Raw genomic sequence first — 21,735 nt, 5'->3', positions numbered from 1 at the left:
ATTTCCATCATTGTCTAAATTATTTGACACTTAAATCAGAATCCAAACATGGTTGTTTTAAGTCTCTTTTAGAAAGAGTGACTGTTTATTATTCAAACCAGGGAACATTTGAGATAGAAAGGGTGCAATAAATTCATTACCTGAGCACAACAGGTGTAAAATCAGAACTATGCTGGTGAAGCCAAGACATGGTAAACTAGTTTTAGGTCTCTTACTCTTGAACAGCTCTCCCCCATCTCATCCCTACCATCTCATAGTCTGGATTTGGCTGATTGCTTCCTCCTGGTGTAGTCAACCTTACTTTTAAAAAAGTGTAACCTGCTATTCCACTGGCTTTCGTGTTTGATGCCCATTGCTTTTCCTTAGATACAGCAGAGCATTTTCACTTTATCTCATTTGACTTTCAAAATTCAGTGTGGATTTACTGCTCATGGCATTAATGGAAAAGTGTAGCATATAATTCCCCTCTCACAAATCAGTAATCGTAGTAATCATGCCTGTTGTGAGTCTTGGTTAAATCAAGTCAAATTGGGAATTGTGTCCCATCCTCACTATTGCTACATCATCTCCTGTCCCAGCTGGGCAAGTACTTATCCCTCCAGGGGAGTTCAGCTGTCTCTGGCAGGAGGACTGATGCCTGTTTATAACATACCCAGATTTTCTACCAAACCTACAATGCCTAACTGCGTTGCTGCTCCAGTTAAAACTGCTTGACTGGCCAAGCAATTAAGACAGCCAAGAGGGTCAGAAAGATAAGAAAATGAGAGCAATGAGAATACTTTTATTTATTTTTATTTTTAACTGAGCTAACTACTGCCAATCCTCCTCTTTTTGCTGAGGAAGACTGGCCCTGAGCTAACATCCATGCCCATCTTCCTCTACTTTATATGTGGGATGCCTACCATAGCATGGCTTTTTGCCAAGCGGTGCCATGTCCACACCCGGGATCTGAACCGGTGAACCCCAGGCTGCCAAGAAGCGGAATGTGCGAAATTAACTGCTGTGCCACCAGGCCAGCCCCGAGAGAATACTTTTAAAGAACAAAATGCCTAAAATTTAATTTTCTATATTTAGCTGATGTGCACATTTCCATTTTTGGACTCTTATTGCTGCTTAATAATGTATCCAAATCTAGATGTGCATAGAAGAGGAAAGTCTAAAAGGCCAATACACGGAAATGTTGACAGTGGTGGTGGGTGATGGGTACTAGGATTAAAGGTGATTTCTCTTTATACTTTTATGCATGTTGAACTCCAAAACTATTACTGTGTAATCAAACACACACACATACGCACAGCAATTTCACAAAGCCTTGTTGCTAACTCAGCAATGAAAAGACAAATTTTATTTCTTATAGTCCCTCTAAATCCAGGTGTATTTCCAAGAAACCCTTTATTCTCATCTGCTAAATGTATTAACTTGTTTGTTTTGTTGGACTGTACTGATGCATGATCTTCATTATTGTTCTACCTTAGGAAAAGGACAAAGCACAGGTGAAACTTGAGAATGAACAGGATAAGCTAAAGACACAGAAGACAAAAAGGGAAATTAAGACTGCTTTGCAAAAAGCCCTCCAAGAGAAGATAGAGAAAATTCAGCAGGGTTACAGAGAAGAGCAGGACTTGGACATGAAGCTTGTGCAAATGGCCCTTCAAGACTTACAGGAAGAGGCTGATAAAAAGAAGCAAAAAAGAGTAAGACATTTTTTCGGTGCCTGCTTTGTGCTGAAAGGAGATTCCTTGTTGAGCTCTCAGTCTTACAGAAGCCAGCATCTTGTAGAATGAACTATAATAGTGCTACTATAAGTGTGGTCCACAAACCCACAGCATCAACATCAGCTGGGATGGTGTTAGAAATAGAAATTCATAGGCTCCAAATCAGAATCTCCAAATCCAAATCTTGGCAAGGGCAAGAAATTTGTATTTTAACAAACTCCCCCAGGTGATTCTGATGCTCACTGAATTTTGAGAACTCCTGTTCTATAACATGGCCTTAGCACTGTGATGACAGTTTGGGATTGCAGGAAATGGAGTGATTAAGTATGCCTGGAGTTGGGGAAGACATCACTAAGAAAGTGGTATTTGGGCTGCACCTTGAAGGATATGTATAGTTTTGTCAGGCAAAGAGAGTAAGGTATTCCAATATTTATTTAGCTGTCTGTTCCTTTGAAATTTGTATTGAACTCTTAAGGGTGTTGTGCTTTTCCTATAAGTACTATTTTTTTTCATAGACTTTATGTTTTAGGGCAGTTTTAGATTCACAGCAATATTGAGAGAAGATAAAGAAATTTCCTACATGCCTCCTGCCCTGACACATGCATAGCCTCCCCCTTTATCAACATTCCCTGCCATCAGAGTGGTACATTTGTTACAATTGATGAACCTACATCGATACCTCATTATCACCCAAAGTCCATAGTTTACATTACAGTTCACTCTTGGTCTTGTACATTCTATGGGTTTGAACAAATGTATAATGACATGTATCCACCAAGAGAGTATTATACAGAGTAATTTCAGTGCCCTAAAAATCCTCTGTGCTCCACATGTTCATCCCTCCCCTCACCCCCAATCCTTGGAAACTATTGATATTTTTCCTGTCTCCGTAGTTTTGCCTTTTCCAGACTGTCATATAGTTGGAGTCAGGTAGTAAGTAGGCTTTTCAGATTGGCTTCTTTCATTTTTCAAAATGCATGTTACATTTAAGTTTCCTCCATATCTTTTCATGGCTTAATAGTTCATTTCCTTTTAGCACTGAATAGCATTCCATTGTGTGGACGTACCATAGTTTATTTATCCATTGCCTACTGAAGGACATCCTTGGTTGCCTCCAACTTTTAGTGATTATGAATAAAGTTGCTGTAGACCTCCGTCTGCAGGTTTTGTGTGAACATAAAAATCTGGGTAAATACCAAGGAGCTTGATTATTGGATCATACAGTAAGAGTATGTTTAGTTTTGTAAGAAACTGACAAACTATCTTCCAAAGTGGCTGTACTATTTTGCATTCCCACCAGCAATGAATGAGAGTTCCTATTGCTCCACGTCTTTGCCAGCATTTGGTGTTGTCAGTGTTCTGGACTTTGGCCATTCTAATAGGTGTGTAGTGGTATCTCATTATTATTTTAATTTGCATTTCCCTAATGACATATGGTGTGGAGCATAAGGGTTCTGAGCCCAATTCCAATGTATGGAGGGGGGTTTTCCCCCTATACCACCAAGCAATGCTCAGGACACCAGCTGAGTGTCCTACAATTCAACTTAATTCTATCGCTATTTACCTGGAGATAGCATCAGATTCCACAGGGAAAGGGTTCAGTCCCACAAGACCTCCCTCCACTTCAGATGCCAGTCACAAGCCCAAGTTGTTACCTGGGCTTCTGACTGAAGGGCTACAAATTGGAGTTTCCAACAACCTTCTCCAACTCAGGATACTAATGACAAGTCAGCTTGTTACCTGTACTTCTGACCGACTGGCTATAAATCACAGGTTTCCATGACCCCCTCCTTGGGTTCAATTAATTTGCTAGAGTACCTCAAAGAACTCAGGAAACTCATTTACTCACTACATTGCCAGTTGATTACAAATGATGTTAAAGGATATGAATTAACAGCCAGATGAAGAGATACAGAACATGAGGTCCTGAGCAGAGGATCTTCTGTCTTCATGAAGTTTGGGGCCCGGCACAGTGGCACATGGAAGTGTTCTGGTTCCCCAACCTGAAAGCTCTCTGAACCCTCTCCTTTTGGATTTTTATGGAGGCTTCATTACATGGGCACGAGTGATTAAATCATTGGTCATGGGTGATTGATTCAACTTCCAGCTCCTCTCCCTACCCTAGAGGTCAGAGAGGTGGGACTGAAACTTCCAACCCTCTAATCACATAGTTGATTCTCCTGACAACCAGCCTCCAACCTTAACTGGGTTGTTTCTTTTCTTATTGTTGTCTTTTAAGAGTTCTTTGTATGTTTTAGATAACAGTCCTTTATCAGATATAGCTTTTGAAAATATTTTCTCCTAATCTGTGGCTTGTCTTATTCTCTTGACAGAGTCTTTCAAAGAGTAAAGATTTTTTATTTTAATGAAGTCTGGCTTATCAATTTTCTTTCACGAATTGTGCCTTTTGTGTTGTATCTAAAAAGTTATCGCCAAATCCAAGGTCTTCTAGATTTTCTCCTATGTTCTCTTCTAGGTCTTTTATAATTTTGTGTTTTACATTTAGGTCTGTGATCCATTTTGAGTTAATTTTCATAAAGAGTCTAAAGTCTGTGTCTAGATTTTTTTTTTTTGCATGTGGATGTCCAGTTGTTCCAGCACCATTTGCTGAAGAGACTCTTAGTTTTATTGTGTTGCTTTGTTCCCTTGTCAAAGATCAGTTGACTATATTTATATGGATCTATTTCTGGGCTCTCTATTCTTTTCAGTTGATCTATTTGTCTATTCTTTCACCAATGTCATACAGTCTTGATTACTGGAGCTTCATAGTAAGACTTGAAGTTGGATAGTGTCAGTCCTCTGACTTTGTTCTTGTCTTTCAATATTGAGTTGGCTATTCTCGGTCTTTTGCCTCTCCATATAAACTTTAGAATCAGTTTGTCAATAACCACAAAATAACTTGCTGGGACTTTGATTGAGATTACATTGAATCTAAAGATCAAGATGGGGAGAACTGACATCTTGACAGTATTGAGTCTTCCTATTCATTAACATGGAATATCTCTCTATTTATGTAGTTCTTTGACTTTTTTAATCAGAATTTTGTATTTTTCCTCATATAGATCTTGTACATATTTTGTTAGATTTATACCTATGTATTTCATTTTTTGGGGTGCTAATGTAAATGGTATTGTGTTTTTAATGTCGAATACCACTTGTTCATTGCTGGTATTTAGGAAAGCAATTAACTTTTGTTTATTAACCTTGTATCCTGTAACCTTGCCTATACTTATTAATTCAAGCAGATTTCATTGGTTCTTTCAGATTTTCTACATAGGCCATCATGTTATCTGTGAACAAAGACAGTTTTATTTTTCTTCCCAATCAATATACTTTTTATTTCCTTTTCTTGTCTTATTGCATTAGGTAGGACTTGTAGTACAATGTTAAAAATGAGTGCCGAAAGAGGACTTCCTTGCTTTGTTCCTGAGTTTAGTGGGAAAGTGGCTAGTTTCTCACCATTAAGTGTGATATTAGTTGTAGGTTTTTGTAGATGTTTTTATCAAGTTGAGGAAGTTCCTCTCTATTCCTGGTTTACTGAGAGTTTTTAACATGAATTTATGTTGGATTTTATCAAATTTTTTTTGTATCTATTGATGTGATCATATGATTTTTCTTCTTTAGTCTGCTGATGTGATGGATTATATTAAGTGATTTTTAAATGTTGAACCAGCCTTGTATACCTGGAATAAATCCTACTGGGTTGTGGTGTATACATTGTTGGATTTGATTTACTAATACTTTGTTGAGGATTTTTACATCTATGTTCATGAGAGATACTAACGTATAGTTCTATTTTCTTGTAATGTCTTTGGTTTTTGTATTAGGATAGTTCTGGCTTCATATAATGAGTTAAGAAGTATTCCTTCTGTTTCTGTCTTGTTAAAGAGATTGTAGAGAATTGGCATAATTTCTTAAATGTTCAGTAGAATTCGCCAGTGAACTCATCTAGGCCTGGTGATTTCTGTTTCAGAAGATTATTAATTATTAATTCAGTTTTTAAAGTAATAGACATATGCCTATTCAGATTGTCGCTTTCTTGTGTGAATGTTGGCAGATTGTTTCTTTCAAAGAATTGGTCCATTTTCTCTAGGTTATCAAATTTGTGGGCACAGAGTAGTTCATAGTGTTTCTTTCTTATCCTTTTAATGTCTGTAGGGTCTATAGTGGTGTCTTCTCCTTCTATATCGTTCGTGCTGGTGCCTTTGGGTTTGGACTCTCCCTCGTCATTGGAAGCTTTGATTATGGTATTTCCCTTTTCCCACATGGAAGGCTAGAGGGGGCCCAGAGTTGGATATTTCCCTTCTCCTGGGTCAGTTAGGTTCTGATAGAAGCCCAGCATGTTAGACTCTGGTTAAATCGTGTCTCCTAAGGGCAAACCTTGTTAAGAAGAATAGAATGCTCTGGTGTATTTCAAAATGGTTCCTTTCCCCCTCCCTCAGCTGGAAGCATTGGGGGATTTTTCTCTGATATTCACTGTGAGAACCTGGTAAAAACTCAGGAAGTAAAACTTGCAAAAGTGTGGGGGCTCCCATGACTGGGTCCTCTTAGAGTTTTTAACTCTTAGAGTCTGGGTCCCCTTAAACTCGCTGAGCCTCTAGCAAGTCATCTATTACAGATGAGGTCGTTCTATCCCAGCACTGCTTCCTATGGAAGTTTCTGCTCATGGGTTTCAGCTACGGTGAGTTGTGATTCTCTGTATTCACCTGTCTGTCTCTCCAATTTAGGGGGCAGTGGTTTGCCCTGTGCCCTCACTTCTCTTCTGGATCTAAGATTAGCTGTGGGCTTTTCAGTTTGTTGAGCTTTTTACTTAGGATAGAGTGGCAACTTCTAAGCTCCTTACATACCAGACTGGAAACCAGAAGTCTGCTACTGTGTTCTTTAATTAAACTTTTATTTTGAGATAATTGTAGATTCACGTGCAGTTGTAAGAAATAATACAGAGAGATCCCATGTACCTTTTACTCAGTTTCTCTCAATGATAACATCTTGCAAACTCTAGTGCAATGTCACAGCCAGGATATTGACATTGACACAGTCAAGATACAGAACATTTCCATCACCACTAGGATCCTTCACATTTCCCTTTTATAGCCACACCAACTTCCCTCTTGTCCCCACCCTTGGCAACCACTAGCCTGTTCTCCATTTCTATAATTTTGTCATTTCAAAATGTTATATAAATGGAACCATATAGTATATAACCTTTTGGGATTGACATTTTTCATTCAGCATAACTCTCTGGAGATATATCCAGATTGTTGTATGTGTCAGTAGTTCTTTTTATTGTTTATTGCACCACAGTCTGTTTTCACTATTTACCTCTTAGAGGTCATCTGGGTTGTTTTCAGTTTAATGGCTGTTATAAGTAAAGCTGCTATAATCATTCGTGTATAGGTTTTTGTGTGAACACAAATTTTTGTTTCTCTGGGAAAAATGCCCAGAAGGGCAATTGTTAGGTCATTGTTTAGTTTTTCTTCAAGAAACTGCCAAACTGTTTTTCAGAGTAGCTACTACTATTCCACCAAAAATGTTCATTCCCACCAAGAAAGTATGAGTGATCCAGTTTCTCCACATCCTCACCAGCGTTTGGTGGTGTCACTATTTTTTGCTTTAGCCATTCTGATAGCTGCGTAGTGATATCTCATTGTGTTTTTAGTTTGCATTTCTATAACAGCTAATGATGTTGACCAACTTTTCATGTGCTTATTTGCCGTCTGTATAGTCTCTTCAGTGAAATGTTTCCTCATGTCTTTTGCCCATTTTCTAGTTGGATTGTTTGATTTTCTTTCTTTTTTTGTTACTGAGTTTTTCTCGGTTGGATTGCTTTTGTTTATTTTTTAACAGCTTCATTAAGGTAGAATTCATATAACATACAATTTATCCATTTAAAATGTACTTTCAGTGGCTTTTAGTATATTCACAGATATGGGCAATCATCACCACAGTCAATTTTAGAACTTTTTCATGATCTTGCTTATCCCTCTTTCCCACTGCCAACCCCTAGTCCTAAGCAACTACTAATATACTTTCTGTCTCTATGGATTCCCTATTCTAGACGTTCCTATGAATGGAATCATATATTATGTGACCTTTTGACTGGTTTCTTTCACTTAGCATAATGTTTCAAGGCTTATCCATGAATACTTCATTCCTTTGTATGACTGAATATGTTCCATTGTATGGATATACCATATTTTGTTTATCCATTTGTCAGTTGATGGACATTTGAGTTGTTTCCACTTTTGGGCTATTATGGATGATGCTACTCTGAACATTCATGTTTAAATTTTTGTTTGGCCATATGTTTTTGTTTCTCTTGAGCAAGTACCTAGGACTGGAATTATTGAGTACCAGGGTAACTCTATGTTTAAGCTTTTGAGTATTTGCCAAATTGTTTTCCAAAGTGGCTTCACCATTTTACATTCCCACTAGCAGTGTGTGAGGGGTCTGATTTCTCCACATGCTTGTTAACACTTGCTATTATTTGTCTTTTTTATTTTAACCATCCTAGTGTGTCTGAAGTGATATGTGATTGTGGTTTTGATTTGCATTTCCCTAATGGCTAATGATGTTGAGCCTCTTCTTTTCCTTTGCTTGTTTGGCCATTTATATATCTTCCTTGGAGAAATCTATTAGCAGTCTATTCAAGTCATTTGCCCAATTTTTGATTGGGTTGTCTTTTTATTATTGAGTTGTCAGAGTTCTTTATATGTGCTAGATACAAATCTCTTATCATAAGTGATTTGTAAGTAGTTTTCTCATTCTATGGCTTGTCTTTTTACTTTCTTGATGGTGTCCCTTGAAGCACAAAAGTATTTAATTTTGACAATGTCCAATTTACCTATATTTTCTTTTGTTGCTTGTGCTTTTGATATCATATCTAAAAAACCGTTCCTACTCCAAAGTCAGGAAGATGTAGTCCTATGTTTTCTTCTTCGAGTTTTATAATTTTAGCTCTTAATTTTAGGCCTTTTGATCCATTTTGAGTTACATTTTGTATATGGTGTGATGTAGAGGTCCAGCTTCATTCTTTTGCACGTGGATATCTGGTTGTCCTAGCACCATTTGTTGAAGAGACTGTTCTCCCCTATTGAATTGTCTTGGGACCCTTGTCAAAAATCAATGACAGTAAATGTGTGGGTTTATTTCTGGACTCTGAATTCTATTCTGTTAACCTATAGCTCTCTCTTTAGGCCAGTATCACATATCTATATGTCTCGATCACTGTAACTTTGTAGTAAGTTTGAAATCAGGAAATGTGAATCCTCCAACATTGTTCTTATTTTTCAGATTGTTTTGATTGCTCTGGCTCCCTTGTATTTCCATATGAATTTGGGATCAGCTTGTTGATTTTTGCAAAGAAGGCAATTGGGATTTTGATAGAGATTGTTTTGAATCTGTAGACCAATTTGGGGACAATTGCTATTTTAATAATATTGTCTTCTGATCTGTGAACATAGAATGTCTTTCCATTTATTTTGGTTTTCTTTAATTTCTTTCAAAAATGTTTCTTAGTTTTCAGAGTGTACGTTTTTTGGGGTATTTTTTTTTGGTGAGGAAGATTAGCCCTGAGTCTGTGCCAATCTTCCTCTGTTTTTTATGTGGGATGCCCCCACAGCATGGCTGATGAGTGGAGTAGGTCTGCGCCCAAGATCCGAACCCGTGAATCTGGGCTGCTGAAGTGGAATGCACAGAACTTTAACCACTTGGCCATGGGGCTGGCCTGCCAGAGTATAAGTTTTGCACTTCTTTTGTTAATTTTTTTCGTAAGTAAGTATGAAACTATGTATATAAGCCTTTCTGAGGGTGCAGCTACACCCTCAGACCTTTCTAGTCCTACCTCAGATCTATGATATTCTCGAAAGAGATCAGATCAGAGATTGGATGAACTAGCACAAATATAATACTATGAAAGACAGAGAAGCCAATTGAAAATGCCTGCATTATAAAGCCCAGTTCCCGCCCTTTGCTGCACATTAAAATCACCTGGGGAACTTAAAGGCTGCCCACTAGATAGGAATCTCTGGGGGTGAGACTCAGCCCTTAATGGTTTTTAAAGCTCCCCAGGTGATTTCAAAGTGTAGCTAAGATTGAGAATTGCTATTATAAAGTATGAGGTGATTCATCTTTCAGTCAGAGACAGTGCTATAATAATAGTATTGACTTACTTTGTTTATCAGGTTAAGATTTCATCCATCCAGATGAAAATAAATGAAAATAAAGCCGTATAGTTGAAAATTATTTGAGAATCGCGTCGACAAACACTTTGGGAAAGTGTTTGAGTTAACTTATTAAAAAATGTATTATAAAACATTTCAAACAGATACAGAGAATAAAAAAAGTGAACCCACCTGTGTCCATCACTTAGTTTCAACAAACATCAACTAATGGCCATTCCTGTTTCATCTACCCCCACGCATTCCCCACCACCACCCCTGAATATGTTAAAGTAAACTCTGGACATAATATTTTATTTGTGAATGTTTCAGTATGTAGCTCTAAAAGATTGGGATTGTAGCTCTAAAAGATTGTCTTTAAACTTATCTTCAATATCATTATCACACCTAAACATTTTAACGTGGGGTAATTTTTATGTTATGAAGGAAGAGATGGTAAGAGAACAGAAGATATATCGTCAATATCTGGCACAGCGGCGTGAGGAAGACAAAGCTCAGGAGAAAGAATTGGACAGAATATTGGAGGAAGAGGAGAAGAAGAAGTTGGCTGAGAAGGACAAGGAGCTAAGACTTGAAAAGGAGGCAAGGAAACAACTTGTGAATGAGGTCATGTGTACAAGAAAGCTTCAAGTTCAAGAAAAGTGTAAGGAAGTGAATCCTAATTATATTATAGTTGGGCCTTAATTTAAGTAGCAACCAAAATATTTATTAAGTAGGTATTATGTGTGAAATACTATGGAGGATGTTAAAAGGATTAAGGTACGATCTCTGTTTTGCAGAACTTATCTAATTGAATACATAAAGTATAAACACATGAAGAGTTTTATATCCCAGCAGATTCTGAGCAGTCATGGGGGAGATGTTCTCAAGGTTAAAGGAACAGTATGTCCTGAATGCTCTTGTGCCTTAGTGATTATAGAGGAGAATGAGAAGGTAGGGCTCAGACACACACCTCCTCCTCCTCCCTTTTAGCTGTCCCTCTTTTTTTTCTGCAGGTATCTCCACACCTCCATACCTCCATACCTTTGCTTGGGTAGTTTTCTCTCCCCTGTAATGCTTTTGATCTTGAGTCATCCCGCACATCCTTCAAGACCAGCTCAAATGTCTCATTCCTTGTGAGGTTCTCTGTGTCCCCCTATTCATAATAAATCCTCTTTCGGGGGCTCTCACTGTGGCTTGCTCACATTTCTGTCTTAGCACACCATTGTGTTCTCTCAGCTTCCAACAGTGCTTGGTCACGAAAGGAAATATTTGTTGAGAGGATGTCCTGCCGTCTCCAGATTTTCACCGTTCCATGTTTAGCCCAGTGAACTGGGGAGACAATAGATGGACAGATTTACTATTAGAGAACCATTAGATTTCACACTAATTCTCTTTACAAGAGAAAGCTCATCTTGGTTCCTTTGATTAATTCTCTACTCTAGGAATGATAACAGCAGTTGAAAATTATTAAGCTAGTATTATAGTTTTAAGAAAATGAGAAGAAAGCTTATAAGCTAAAAAGATTTCTGTATGCATCCATGATAAATGTTTTAGAATATATTAAGAAAACATGGAAAATTTAAGGGGCTGGCCCCGTGGCCGAGTGGTTAAGTTTGCACGCTCTGCTGCAGGTGGCCCAGTGTTTCGTTGGTTCGAATCCTGGGCACGGACATGGCACTGCTCACCAAACCACGCTGAGGCAGCGTCCCACATGCCACAACTAGAAGGACCCACAACGAAGAATATACAACTATGTACCGGGGGACTTCGGGGAGAAAAAGGAAAAAAATAAAATCTTTATTAAAAAAAAAAAGAAAACATGGAAAATTTAAGTATTTGGAACCATTTATAAACAAGGAAATAAAGTCAACCATAATTCCACCACCCAGCAATAGCTACTATTCACAACTTCATGTATTTCCTGCCAGTATTTTTACTATGTATATAATTTCCCCCCACAAATTAGGATCATGTTGTATATATTGTTTTTCAGCCTGCATTTTCCACTTGTCATAAACATTTTTCCAGGTCAATTATAGGATTTGTAATGCTGCCTAGAAATCCATTATAAAAATGGACCATAATTTACTTTACCTAAACACAAGTAATGGACCTTCAGATCGTTTTGAATCCTTTTACTACTATTTTAGCACTGCAGGTTACTATCTGTCTACATAATTTTTTTGGCTTATATACGATTGTTTAAGATAAATTCCTATAAATGGATTTTTGGACCAAAGATATGTACATTTTGGTTATATTTATTCTTTTGTGAACTCTGTTTTCTTTATAATTTTTTTCTACTGGGATGCTTAAGTTTTTCTTATCTAACTTATAAGATCTTTAAATACTGTTTTTCCAATATTTATTTTGTAGTAAATAAACTCTTATTAACATAAATAGCAATAGAAAGAACTGTTTGTCCTCAAGAAGAGAAAGGTAAGAAGTGTTCTAACAGTGGCAATCTGGTATGAAAAGGACTGACCACGGATTTTCAGTGAAAAATGATTAAGAGAAAATCTGTATAGATTGCAGCGCTTATCAACCTAAACCCTATTCTTCCCTCAATGGAGATGACTACTACCTTATTGATCTAAGATCCAGCCCAGTGATTCTAAGCTCTGCCTCTCTAAAGACAACATAGCATTGATGCCCAGAAAGATGTCAGCAAGTCTTGTCTGAAAAAAGTCATTTAGCAAACATTACTTTTGTGTTTCATAGTGCAACGCAAAGCAAAAGAACAGGAGGAACGTGCTATGGAACAGGAACGCATAAATGAAGGTCTTAAAGAGCTTAACCGTGAAGAGAAGGAGAATTTTGCAAGGTATGATTTTTTTCTTTATTATTATTTACTACCTAAAAAACTATGGAGATTTTTACATAGAGAGGGGACGATGTGCCATAGTTCACATATTATCGATGTTATTTTACATCAGTATTACATTTGTCCTAAAAGCTCAAGTCAGTTTACAAAATTTCGTATAAAAGTAAGCACCAACCATCTTGGTAAAATCAAATTCTGTTGCCATTGTGTGCTTTCTGATTATACATATTAGGTATTGAATTAGATGTACATCTTAAAAAATAAAATAAATTAGAAACAATTTTTATGAAATAGGCACCAACCTTAGATCCTAATGAAATAAGATTTTTTCCCCCATGAAATAAATTCTGAAATACAGTGTGACCTAATTAGTTAAGATTAGCAGAAATGGCTTATGGGGATATGATTCCATGCAAATGTCCCCAGGAGGAGTTGTGTAGCTTCACTGGGCTGGAAAACTGAAATGCTCTGGGTGCTTTGGGAAATTCCACTGCCCTCCTCTGACAGGTGTCCCTCTGATCACCACAGTCAGGCTCAAGTGGAGGAAACAGGCAGGCCCCTCCTTGTGGCCTTTCTCAGACTATAGTAATCCTTTTCCCCTGATGGCCATGGCACCCAATTCAGGAAACCAGTGTGGCCGAGGAAGAGGACCCATCTCCTCTGATTGCTAGTCACCCTCCCTGTCCCTGGGGCCTGTCCCCTGACTCACCCACACTTGGTGCATAGAGATAAGCTCTTTTCTTACTAGAAAGAGTATGGTTTATGTACCTGGGGCTATTGTCAGTTAGGTGCATTAACAATGTCTAGCCTACGCTACTGACTTCCTGCTACTGCTTCTCTGGAGGTGTTTCCTTTCTGTTTTTGAATAGTCTGTTATTGGAGAGGTGAGGGAACTTAATGGATAGTAACTGTCTTCCCTGCCCAACTTCTGAATCAACCGAGAGATAAAAAAAAAAAGTGTGGGCCGAAGGTATTACAGGTACCTATTGGTGCATAACAAAACACCCCAAAATTTGTGGTTTAAAGTGAGTTTTGATTGTCTTTCACGAGTCTGTGGTTGACAAGGCTCAGCTGGTTGGTTCTTGCTTGGGATCTTTCATGTGGTTCGAGTCAGATGTTGGCTGGGGCTACATTCATCTGAAGGCTCAACTGGAGTGGACACCTAAGAGACCTACTCATATAGCTGTCAGTGTGTGCTGACTGTAGTTGGGAACCCATTCTGGTGTTATCAGCCTGAACATCTACATGTGGCCTCTCCATGTGGCTTGGGCTTCTCACAGTGCAGTGGCTGGTTCTGAGATGGAGCTTCAGTAGCAAGCCATTTCAAGAGATAGGAGGATGAAATTTCCAGGCCAGTTAAGGGCTACACCTGTGACTAGCATGGCATCACTTCTGTCATATTCTTTTGCTGGTAAAAAGGGCCCATCCAGATCCAAGGGGATGGAGAAATAAGCTCCACCTCTTGATAAGGGGAGTAGAGGTTCACATTGCAGAAGAGTGTGTGGGAGAGGAGATATTACTGTGGTCATCTTTGGAGAACAGAATCTGCCACAGAGGTACATGCATTCTATAATCTTTATTTCTGATAAAAGCTGATATTAAAATGTAGCTTACTGATTGTAAAATGGTGCAACTGCTATGGAAAACAGTATGAAGTTTCCTCAAAAAGTTAAAAATAGAATGACTATATGATCCAGCAATCCTGCTTGTGAGGATATATTGAAAATAATTGAAGGCAGGGCCTTGAAGAGATATTTGCACAGCTGAATTCATAGCAGCACTATTCACAATAGCCAAGAGGTAGAAATAACCCAAATGTCCGTTAACAGATGCATGGATAAACAGAATGTGGTATACATATAAAATGGACCATCAGCCTTAAAAAGGAAGGAAATCCTGTCAGATGTTACAGCATGGATGAACCTTGAGGACATTATGCTAAGAGAAATAAGCCAGTCACAAAAAAACAAATACTGTATGATTTCACTTACCTGAGGTACCTGGAGTAGTCATATTCATAGAGACAACAAATGGAATGGTGATGACTAAGGCGTAGGGGGAGGGGGCAACGGGGAGTTACTTACGGGTGCAGAGTTTCTGGAGAAAGATGAAAAAGTCCTGGAGATCTGTTTCACAGCAATGTACTTAACACTACTAAACTGTTTACTTAAAAATTGTTAAGATGGCAGATTTTATATTATGTTTTTTTTACCACAATAAAAAAAAGTCACACTATAAATTTTAAAATGTGTCTTATATTTGGAGGAAATTGTCTAGTTAATACTGAATAGAATGAAGCAAACTAGCCCACCCAGCCACCAGCAATGTCACACCACTGCAGGCCTCCCCTGCAGGGCCATGGCCCTCTGACAGAGAGCAGAGGGGAAAACAGGCAGACTAGCCTGTTCCCAATAGGTAAGTCCCCTCTTCCTTAGAGAGGAGCGAGAGAGGGAGTGGAGAGAGGCAAGGACTCTCTCCACAAAGTAATCAATGTTTTGAGTGTGGAAGAATTCCCTCCCTAAAATCAATATTTCTTCTAAGATTATCTTAATTCTTATTATGTAATAAACACATTATTGAATTTTTTTTATCTATTTCTTCTTCACTCACTCTGCTTTTAATGGGAATTTTAATTTGACCTCACAAGTTACATTTTAATTTTAATGCCCTAAGTAAATCCAAATGCTTACTTTTATAATTGGATACTTTGTCATTTCTAACACTTTAGACGCTCCAGTTTAGTCCAGGAGTACAGGAGGCAACTTCAGATGCAGATGTCCTACCAGCAGCAGGCCCGGGAAGCAGAGAAGGAAGAGGAACGCCGAGAGTTTGAAGCAGGGGTGGCAGCAAACAAGCTTTGCCAGGACAAGATCCAGGAGGTCCTGTCTGTCCACCACGTGCTGCCCCGAAACATTCATCCCATGCGGAGGGGGTGCCCGAATAAGCTGCCGCCATAGTTTCATGAGCATCAATATTGATTTTCTCAGTCTTTTAATATTTTTAACTACAGTATGCTTGTATGTTCCTTTTAACTCATGGATAACTTTTTTCCTCAGAGTTTGCATAATTATGCATAATTTTCTTCCTTCAAATTAAACTTTGTTCCTTTTTTAGATTTTATAGACTTAGGAATCTGAATGATGTACTTCATATCACACAGTTATTTTCCTGACTTACCCCATGCCTCCCTTTCTTGTTCATTTATTAAGAGCTACACTTTCTTCCATCTGTCTACCAATATGCCTATTCCCTGTTGCCTCCTTTCTCTTCTCCCTCATATAAGTAATTCACAATATTAGCAGGGCATTTTTGCAGACAGAGCTGGGACTGGCCGCCATTTTCATTAACCCACTTATTCAGTCGTTAAAAAAATATTTACTGAATGCCGCCCCTGTGCTAGACACTATTCTGGATACTGAGACTTCAGCAAGAACTAAACAAACCTCTTGCTTTCATGGAGCTTACATCCTAGTGGAGGAAACTAGGAGATGAATGTTAAGTGCCATAAAACAGGAAATGGCAGGAGTGCTATTTTATTTTATATGTGGTGGTCAAAAAAGATCTCTTTGAGCAGCTGGTATTTAAATGAACCAGCCATATGGTTATCTGGGGGGAAACATCCCAGGCAGAGAAGAGAGCCAGTGGAAGAGCCCTGGGGCAGAAGTCTGCTTAGTGTGTCTGCTGGAGTAGAGTGAGGAGAGACACGTAGAAGATTAATCAGAAAGGTAGTGGGGGCCTGATGATGTCAGTCCTTGGGAACATGGTAAAGACCGGCTTTTATGTGGCTATAGGAAGCTGTTATAACAGGGTTTTGAGCAGAGGAGCAACATGATATGATGTAAGAGGGTTGCTGGCTGCTAGGGTGAGAGTAGACTTCAGGGAGACTGAAACAGGGGTTCAATTAAGAAGCAAACACAGTAACCCAGGTGAGAGGTAACAGTAGTGTGGTAGCCAGTCTCCAACATGGCTTCTTGTTTTGTGAAGTGTCTATTCAAATATTTTTTCCCCATTTTCTAATTGGGTTGTTTGTCTTCTGATTACTAAGTTGTAAGACTTCTTTATATATTCTGGAAGCAAGTTCTTTATCAGTTATATGATTGGCAAATATTTTCTCCTAGTCTGAGGCTTGTTTTTTCGTTTTCTTAACATCTTTTGAAGAGCAAAAGTTTTAACTTTTGACAAAGTCTAAATTATTTTTTTCTTTTATGGATCATGCTTTTGGTGATGTATTTGAGAAATCTTTGCCTAACCCAAGGTCACAAAGATACAGCAGATTGGAGCTTTCAGCCCCACCCAGAAAAGGGAGAAGCTCCAGAAAGGGGAGAGGCTAGAGGCTGAGTTGTATAGAAATGCTTGAATAATGATGGTCAATGGAGAGCTCCAGTTGGTGAACACGTGGAGGAGCTGGAAGGGTGGCACATCTGGAGAGGGCGGCACATCTGGAAAGGGCATGGAAGCTCTGCCTCCCCCGTACCTTGCCCTATGCGTCTCTTCCATTTGGCTGTCCCTGAGTTGTATCCTTTATAATAAACCAGTAAATGTAGGTAAAGAGTGTTCTTGAGTTCTAGCAAATTATTGAAACTAAGAAGGAGGTCATAGGAACTCCCGATTTATAGCCAGTTGGTTAGAAGTACAGGTAGCCCAGGACTTTTGACTGGCCTCTGAAGTGAGGGACAGTCTTGTGGGACTGAGCCTTTAATCTGTAGGGTCTGCACTGACTCTGAGTAGTTAGTGTCAGAAGGGAACTGAATTGTTGAACGTTGGTGTCTGAAGAATCACAGATTGGTTTTTGGTGTTGGAAAACACCCCAGTTAGTAAGTGGTGGTGCTGGCATTTGAACCCAGCCTGGATTATAGAATCTATGCTTTTGTCTCTCTGCTTTACTGCCTCCCCACAATAGGTAGTACAGGTAAAATCAATGAATTAGAGACTTTTAGAGCTTAAAAACCCATCACAAATATTTTAGGTTTCTTTAATTTGCAAATAAACAGAAGCCCAAACAAATCTCCATCTCTTGGTTCAGCACTTTTTCCATCACATAACATCATCATTTCTTCATAAAATCCAATTTGTTATCAAAGCACTCTTAATCAACCAATATGCCCTTTAAGGCTTGTTGTTTGAACACATATAGCAGGAGGCTATTTTCACTCCATTTCCATCACTTTGTGGTCTCTATCCAAATCTTTATTTTTGCTAACATAGCATTTTGTCGCAAATCCATCAAGCACATCCATAAATCACACATGCGCATGAATACTTTTTCTTCTGTAAACCATCCTTCTGATATTTCAATTACCTCACATAAACTGGGCAAACAGCCTCTCAGAATATAGATGAGGATTTCATCTGATAAAAAAAATACATTCCTATGTAGAGAAGCCTCTGAGATAACTGGAAAAGGGTATTTTATCACACTTAGTGCAGGTCACAATAAAAAGATGTGATTCTGTTTGTCTCCTGTGAAGCTGTTGGCTGGAGGAGGGCTCTGAGATCCAACATGCCTCCGATGTCAATTCTTTTCTATAAAGTTATAAGACGTGTGTTTTGGATAGAGGCTGAGGGTTATTAGCTTAGTGCTGCCAAGCATTGTGATGTGGGACTTTTATTTGAAATGACTTGGTAGATACGGTTTTGGGGCAATTGACATAACATGACAGTTTCATGCTAGATTCTTGCCCCATGTACCATTAATCAGCTGTGTGATCTCCGGCAGGACTTCCTGGAATTCACTTTTCTTGTCTAAAAACTGAGGTGCTTCGAGAGCCGAAAGGGACCTGAGAGAGTGTCTCATCCAAATCCTTCGCTTTATAGATGAGAAAGTGAATTGGGTTTGGTTGCCTATGAGGACTTGGCTGCGGTTATTTGGTAGGTGATCCAGGAAGCAGAGCAGCGGGGGAGGAGCCAGAACAAGAATGTGTTATAGGCTGGTTACCGCTGCAGGCAGCTGCGTCTCATTCCACCTGGGGGCCTTCTGAGAAAGGGTGTAGAAAGCCTCGCAGGTATGGACAGCCCAAGTGGAGGCTGGGGCATTTATTGCCCTAGTCCTACCCCCTTTGCTTGAGGGGTACCCTGGGGGCACTGACTCCCCTCACCAGGTGGGAGGCTCAGGAGGCTGTAAGAAAGCCCTGGGGCAAGATGGTACTGATACAGGGCATGTGCTCGAGGTGACCCTGGCGCCCTGGACAGAACCATCAGTGGAATCAGGTGGACAGAGGGGAGCAGCGACATAGAGCATCGCAAGGCCACGGAAGTTATGAGGACTTAGGATATGTCCAGCAGCACACAGCTGAGACTATGCTTTTTCTTTTTTTGCATATTTTCCATGTATGTGTGTATGTGTGTGTGTTTTTCTCCAATTAATTGCTTAACAACTGAGTTGCTTAAAGCAGGTACCAAGTCTTAGACAACTTTGATGGTCCCAAGCTTTCAGCACAAGGCTTTGCCTAGATCAAGGCCTCAGAAAGTGTTTCCTTATTTGTTCTGGAGGACAAAAGGAAATATCAGTGGCCAGAGTGAAAGGGTGACCATCAAGCCTTCTTTCCTATTCCTTAGCACCCAGACCTAAGAAGGCCAAGCAAGGCTGAAGTGGGATAAAGCCAGGGCGGAGAGACACAGGCCCCAGAAAACAGCTGAAATGGCCAGCAGCAGGCTGGAGCTGAGCGTGAGGAGGCAGAGAACCCTGACGATGAGGAAGCTATGCAAGACCTGAAGCAGGCAGGTGGTGGGCCAGGAGATGAGTCGTCGGAGGTAGGAGACTTGGACATTTCTACAGCCGCCAGCTCTGGACAGGAAATGTCTTTTAGCTTTAAGTAGCCACAGACACTGGCATAGAGCAGGGAAAGGGCTCCTTTCGTATACAACTCTCTGAGCACCGAGAATCCAGCTACCCAGAACTGACTGTCACCATCACCCAAGCAGACACCCTCCCTGTCCACGCATGCACATTGCCCCACTGCTGTGCCTTTACTCAGGGTGTGGCTTCAGGATGTCATGTCCTCCCTGCCACATGCCCCGTGGAATTCCACCCTTTCCCTCCCTGAGAGCTCAACTCAAATGTCATCTGCTCTGTTTGCCCCCCAGACTCCCTGAGGGCGCCCTGCCTCCCTGCTCACTCCCAGCTCTGAGTTCTCTTTTCTATCACATGTCACAGTTTAGCTGGGATCTGGCCTCTGCTTGCTGCTGGCTATGAGCTATTTGAGAGAAAGGACCCACAGTGACCTGAGCTGTGTCCTCCCAAATTCAGATGTTGAAGTCTTAACCCCCCAGTGTGACTGTACTTGGAGATAAGGCCTTGAGGGAGGTAATTAGGTTTATGAGGTCATAAGGGTGGCGCCCTAATCTGATAGGGCTGGTGTCCTCATTGGAAGAGGAAGAGATACCAGAGATTGCTCTCTCTCAGTGTGCACAGAGAAGATGCTATGTGAGGACACAGGGAGAAGGTGACCATCTTCAAGCCAGAAAGGGAGGCCTTGCGATAAACCAGGCTGTTGGCATCTTGATCTTGGTCTTCCAGCCTCCAGAACTGTGAGAAAATAAATGTCTGTTATGTAAGCCACTCAGCCTGTGGTATCTGATATGGCAGCCCGAGCTAACACAGAGACCTTTCTTTTTTTTTTTTTTGAGAAAGATTAGCCCTGAGCTAACTGCTGCCAATCTACCTCTTTTTGCCGAGGAAGACTGGCCCTGAGCTAACATCCATGCCCATCTTCCTCTACTTTATACGTTGGACGCCTACCACAGCATGGTGTGCCAAGCGGTGCCATGTCTGCACCCGGGATCCGAACCGGCGAACCCCAGGCTGCCGAAGCGGAACATGCGCTCTTAACCGCTGTGCCACCAGGCCGGCCCCAGAGCCCTTTCTTATTCCCTTTAAAAATCTCTCGCAGCACCTGGCATATACAGACCCCCCGAAGCAAATGTTTGCTGAACTGAATTGTAATCCCCGAAGGAATGAGAGATAGATGGTGCCACTGGGGCCCTGGTCTGGAATCTCTGACAAACCCAGTGGCCAACCCTACTTCATATACACAGCAGAAGCCAGCCCAGCCAGCAGCCCTCACCTACAGCTGCAACATCCAAAAAGCTCTGACTCCGGAAAGTCTGAGGCTGAACCTCATTTAGGAGCAAAACCTGACCTGAACAAGAGCGAAACTACTTAAAATTATTTCACTAGGTTTTACTGTAGAGCTATTAATGTTTTTGATCACTGGGCATTGCCCCAGTTCTGGCTGAGAGTGTTATAAAATCTATGCCTTAGGCATCTGCTACCTTTCTAAAATCCAAAAGACTCAGAATTCCAAAACATATCTGGCCCCAAGGGATTTGGATAAAAAATTGTGGACCTGTGCTACATAAGGGTCCAAGCTTAATGCCATAATGCCAAGCCCACCGCTGTCAACTCGAGGAAGACCATGGGAAAAGCTAATCATCTATGTAAATAAACTGCAATTGGTATTTGAACAGAAGGAGAAATAACTTAAACCCAATGTGGGGAGATGCGTGATTGGAATTAAAACATGTTTATTGATACGCACGCTACAGATGTCAGTGTTGTTTTTGAGCAGTTTATCTCATTAGCCTGCAAAATGTGCTGAGTATAGTTTTTAAAGACGTAATGAAAAAGTACAATCTCACCTTGGAAAATAGCAGCAGTGCAGTTTAAAGTCCAATTGGTTTTTTATAAATTGTGTTTAACAAGTGGAGAAATCAATACAAAATGCAATAATAAGGACACTAACAATCATTCATTATGACTATCAGTATTACTAGTATAAATAATATGAATAAAATTAATTTGCTGAATTTACAAAATATAGTATGGTTTTAGCAGAACATCTCAACGCCTTTAGTAACTAGTGCTCTCTTGGCTACGTTAAGCCCTCTGCTGGGCCCTGGGGAGCATACAAAGTAAGAGTGACACAATTTCTTCCCTTGAGTTTATAGTCTTGTTGAAGATCAAGACCTACAGACAAGAAATAATTGAGAACAGTATGAGCAACATGCAATCAAGTGCTGTGTTAAATATAATCAA

The 21,735-nt window shown here is 39.9% G+C and overlaps 1 protein-coding gene across 1 annotated transcript in view; it reads left to right on the top strand.

Moving 5' to 3' along the window:
- CFAP53 (cilia and flagella associated protein 53) overlaps positions 1-21,237 on the top strand; it is a 43,493-nt gene extending 22,256 nt beyond the window's left edge. The window contains exons 5-8 of the mRNA XM_008514661.2: positions 1,476-1,694; positions 10,322-10,538; positions 12,599-12,701; positions 15,430-21,237. Of these exons, the coding sequence (XP_008512883.2) occupies positions 1,476-1,694; positions 10,322-10,538; positions 12,599-12,701; positions 15,430-15,658 (768 nt within the window). The 3' untranslated portion in view covers positions 15,659-21,237. The remainder of the gene's footprint in view (positions 1-1,475; positions 1,695-10,321; positions 10,539-12,598; positions 12,702-15,429) is intronic.
- The last annotated feature ends 498 nt before the right edge of the window (positions 21,238-21,735 follow it).

Source organism: Equus przewalskii, chromosome 7 (genome assembly GCF_037783145.1).
Source record: "Equus przewalskii isolate Varuska chromosome 7, EquPr2, whole genome shotgun sequence".
Lineage (NCBI taxonomy): Eukaryota > Metazoa > Chordata > Mammalia > Perissodactyla > Equidae > Equus > Equus przewalskii.
This window is presented reverse-complemented; position numbering and strand designations above follow the sequence as displayed.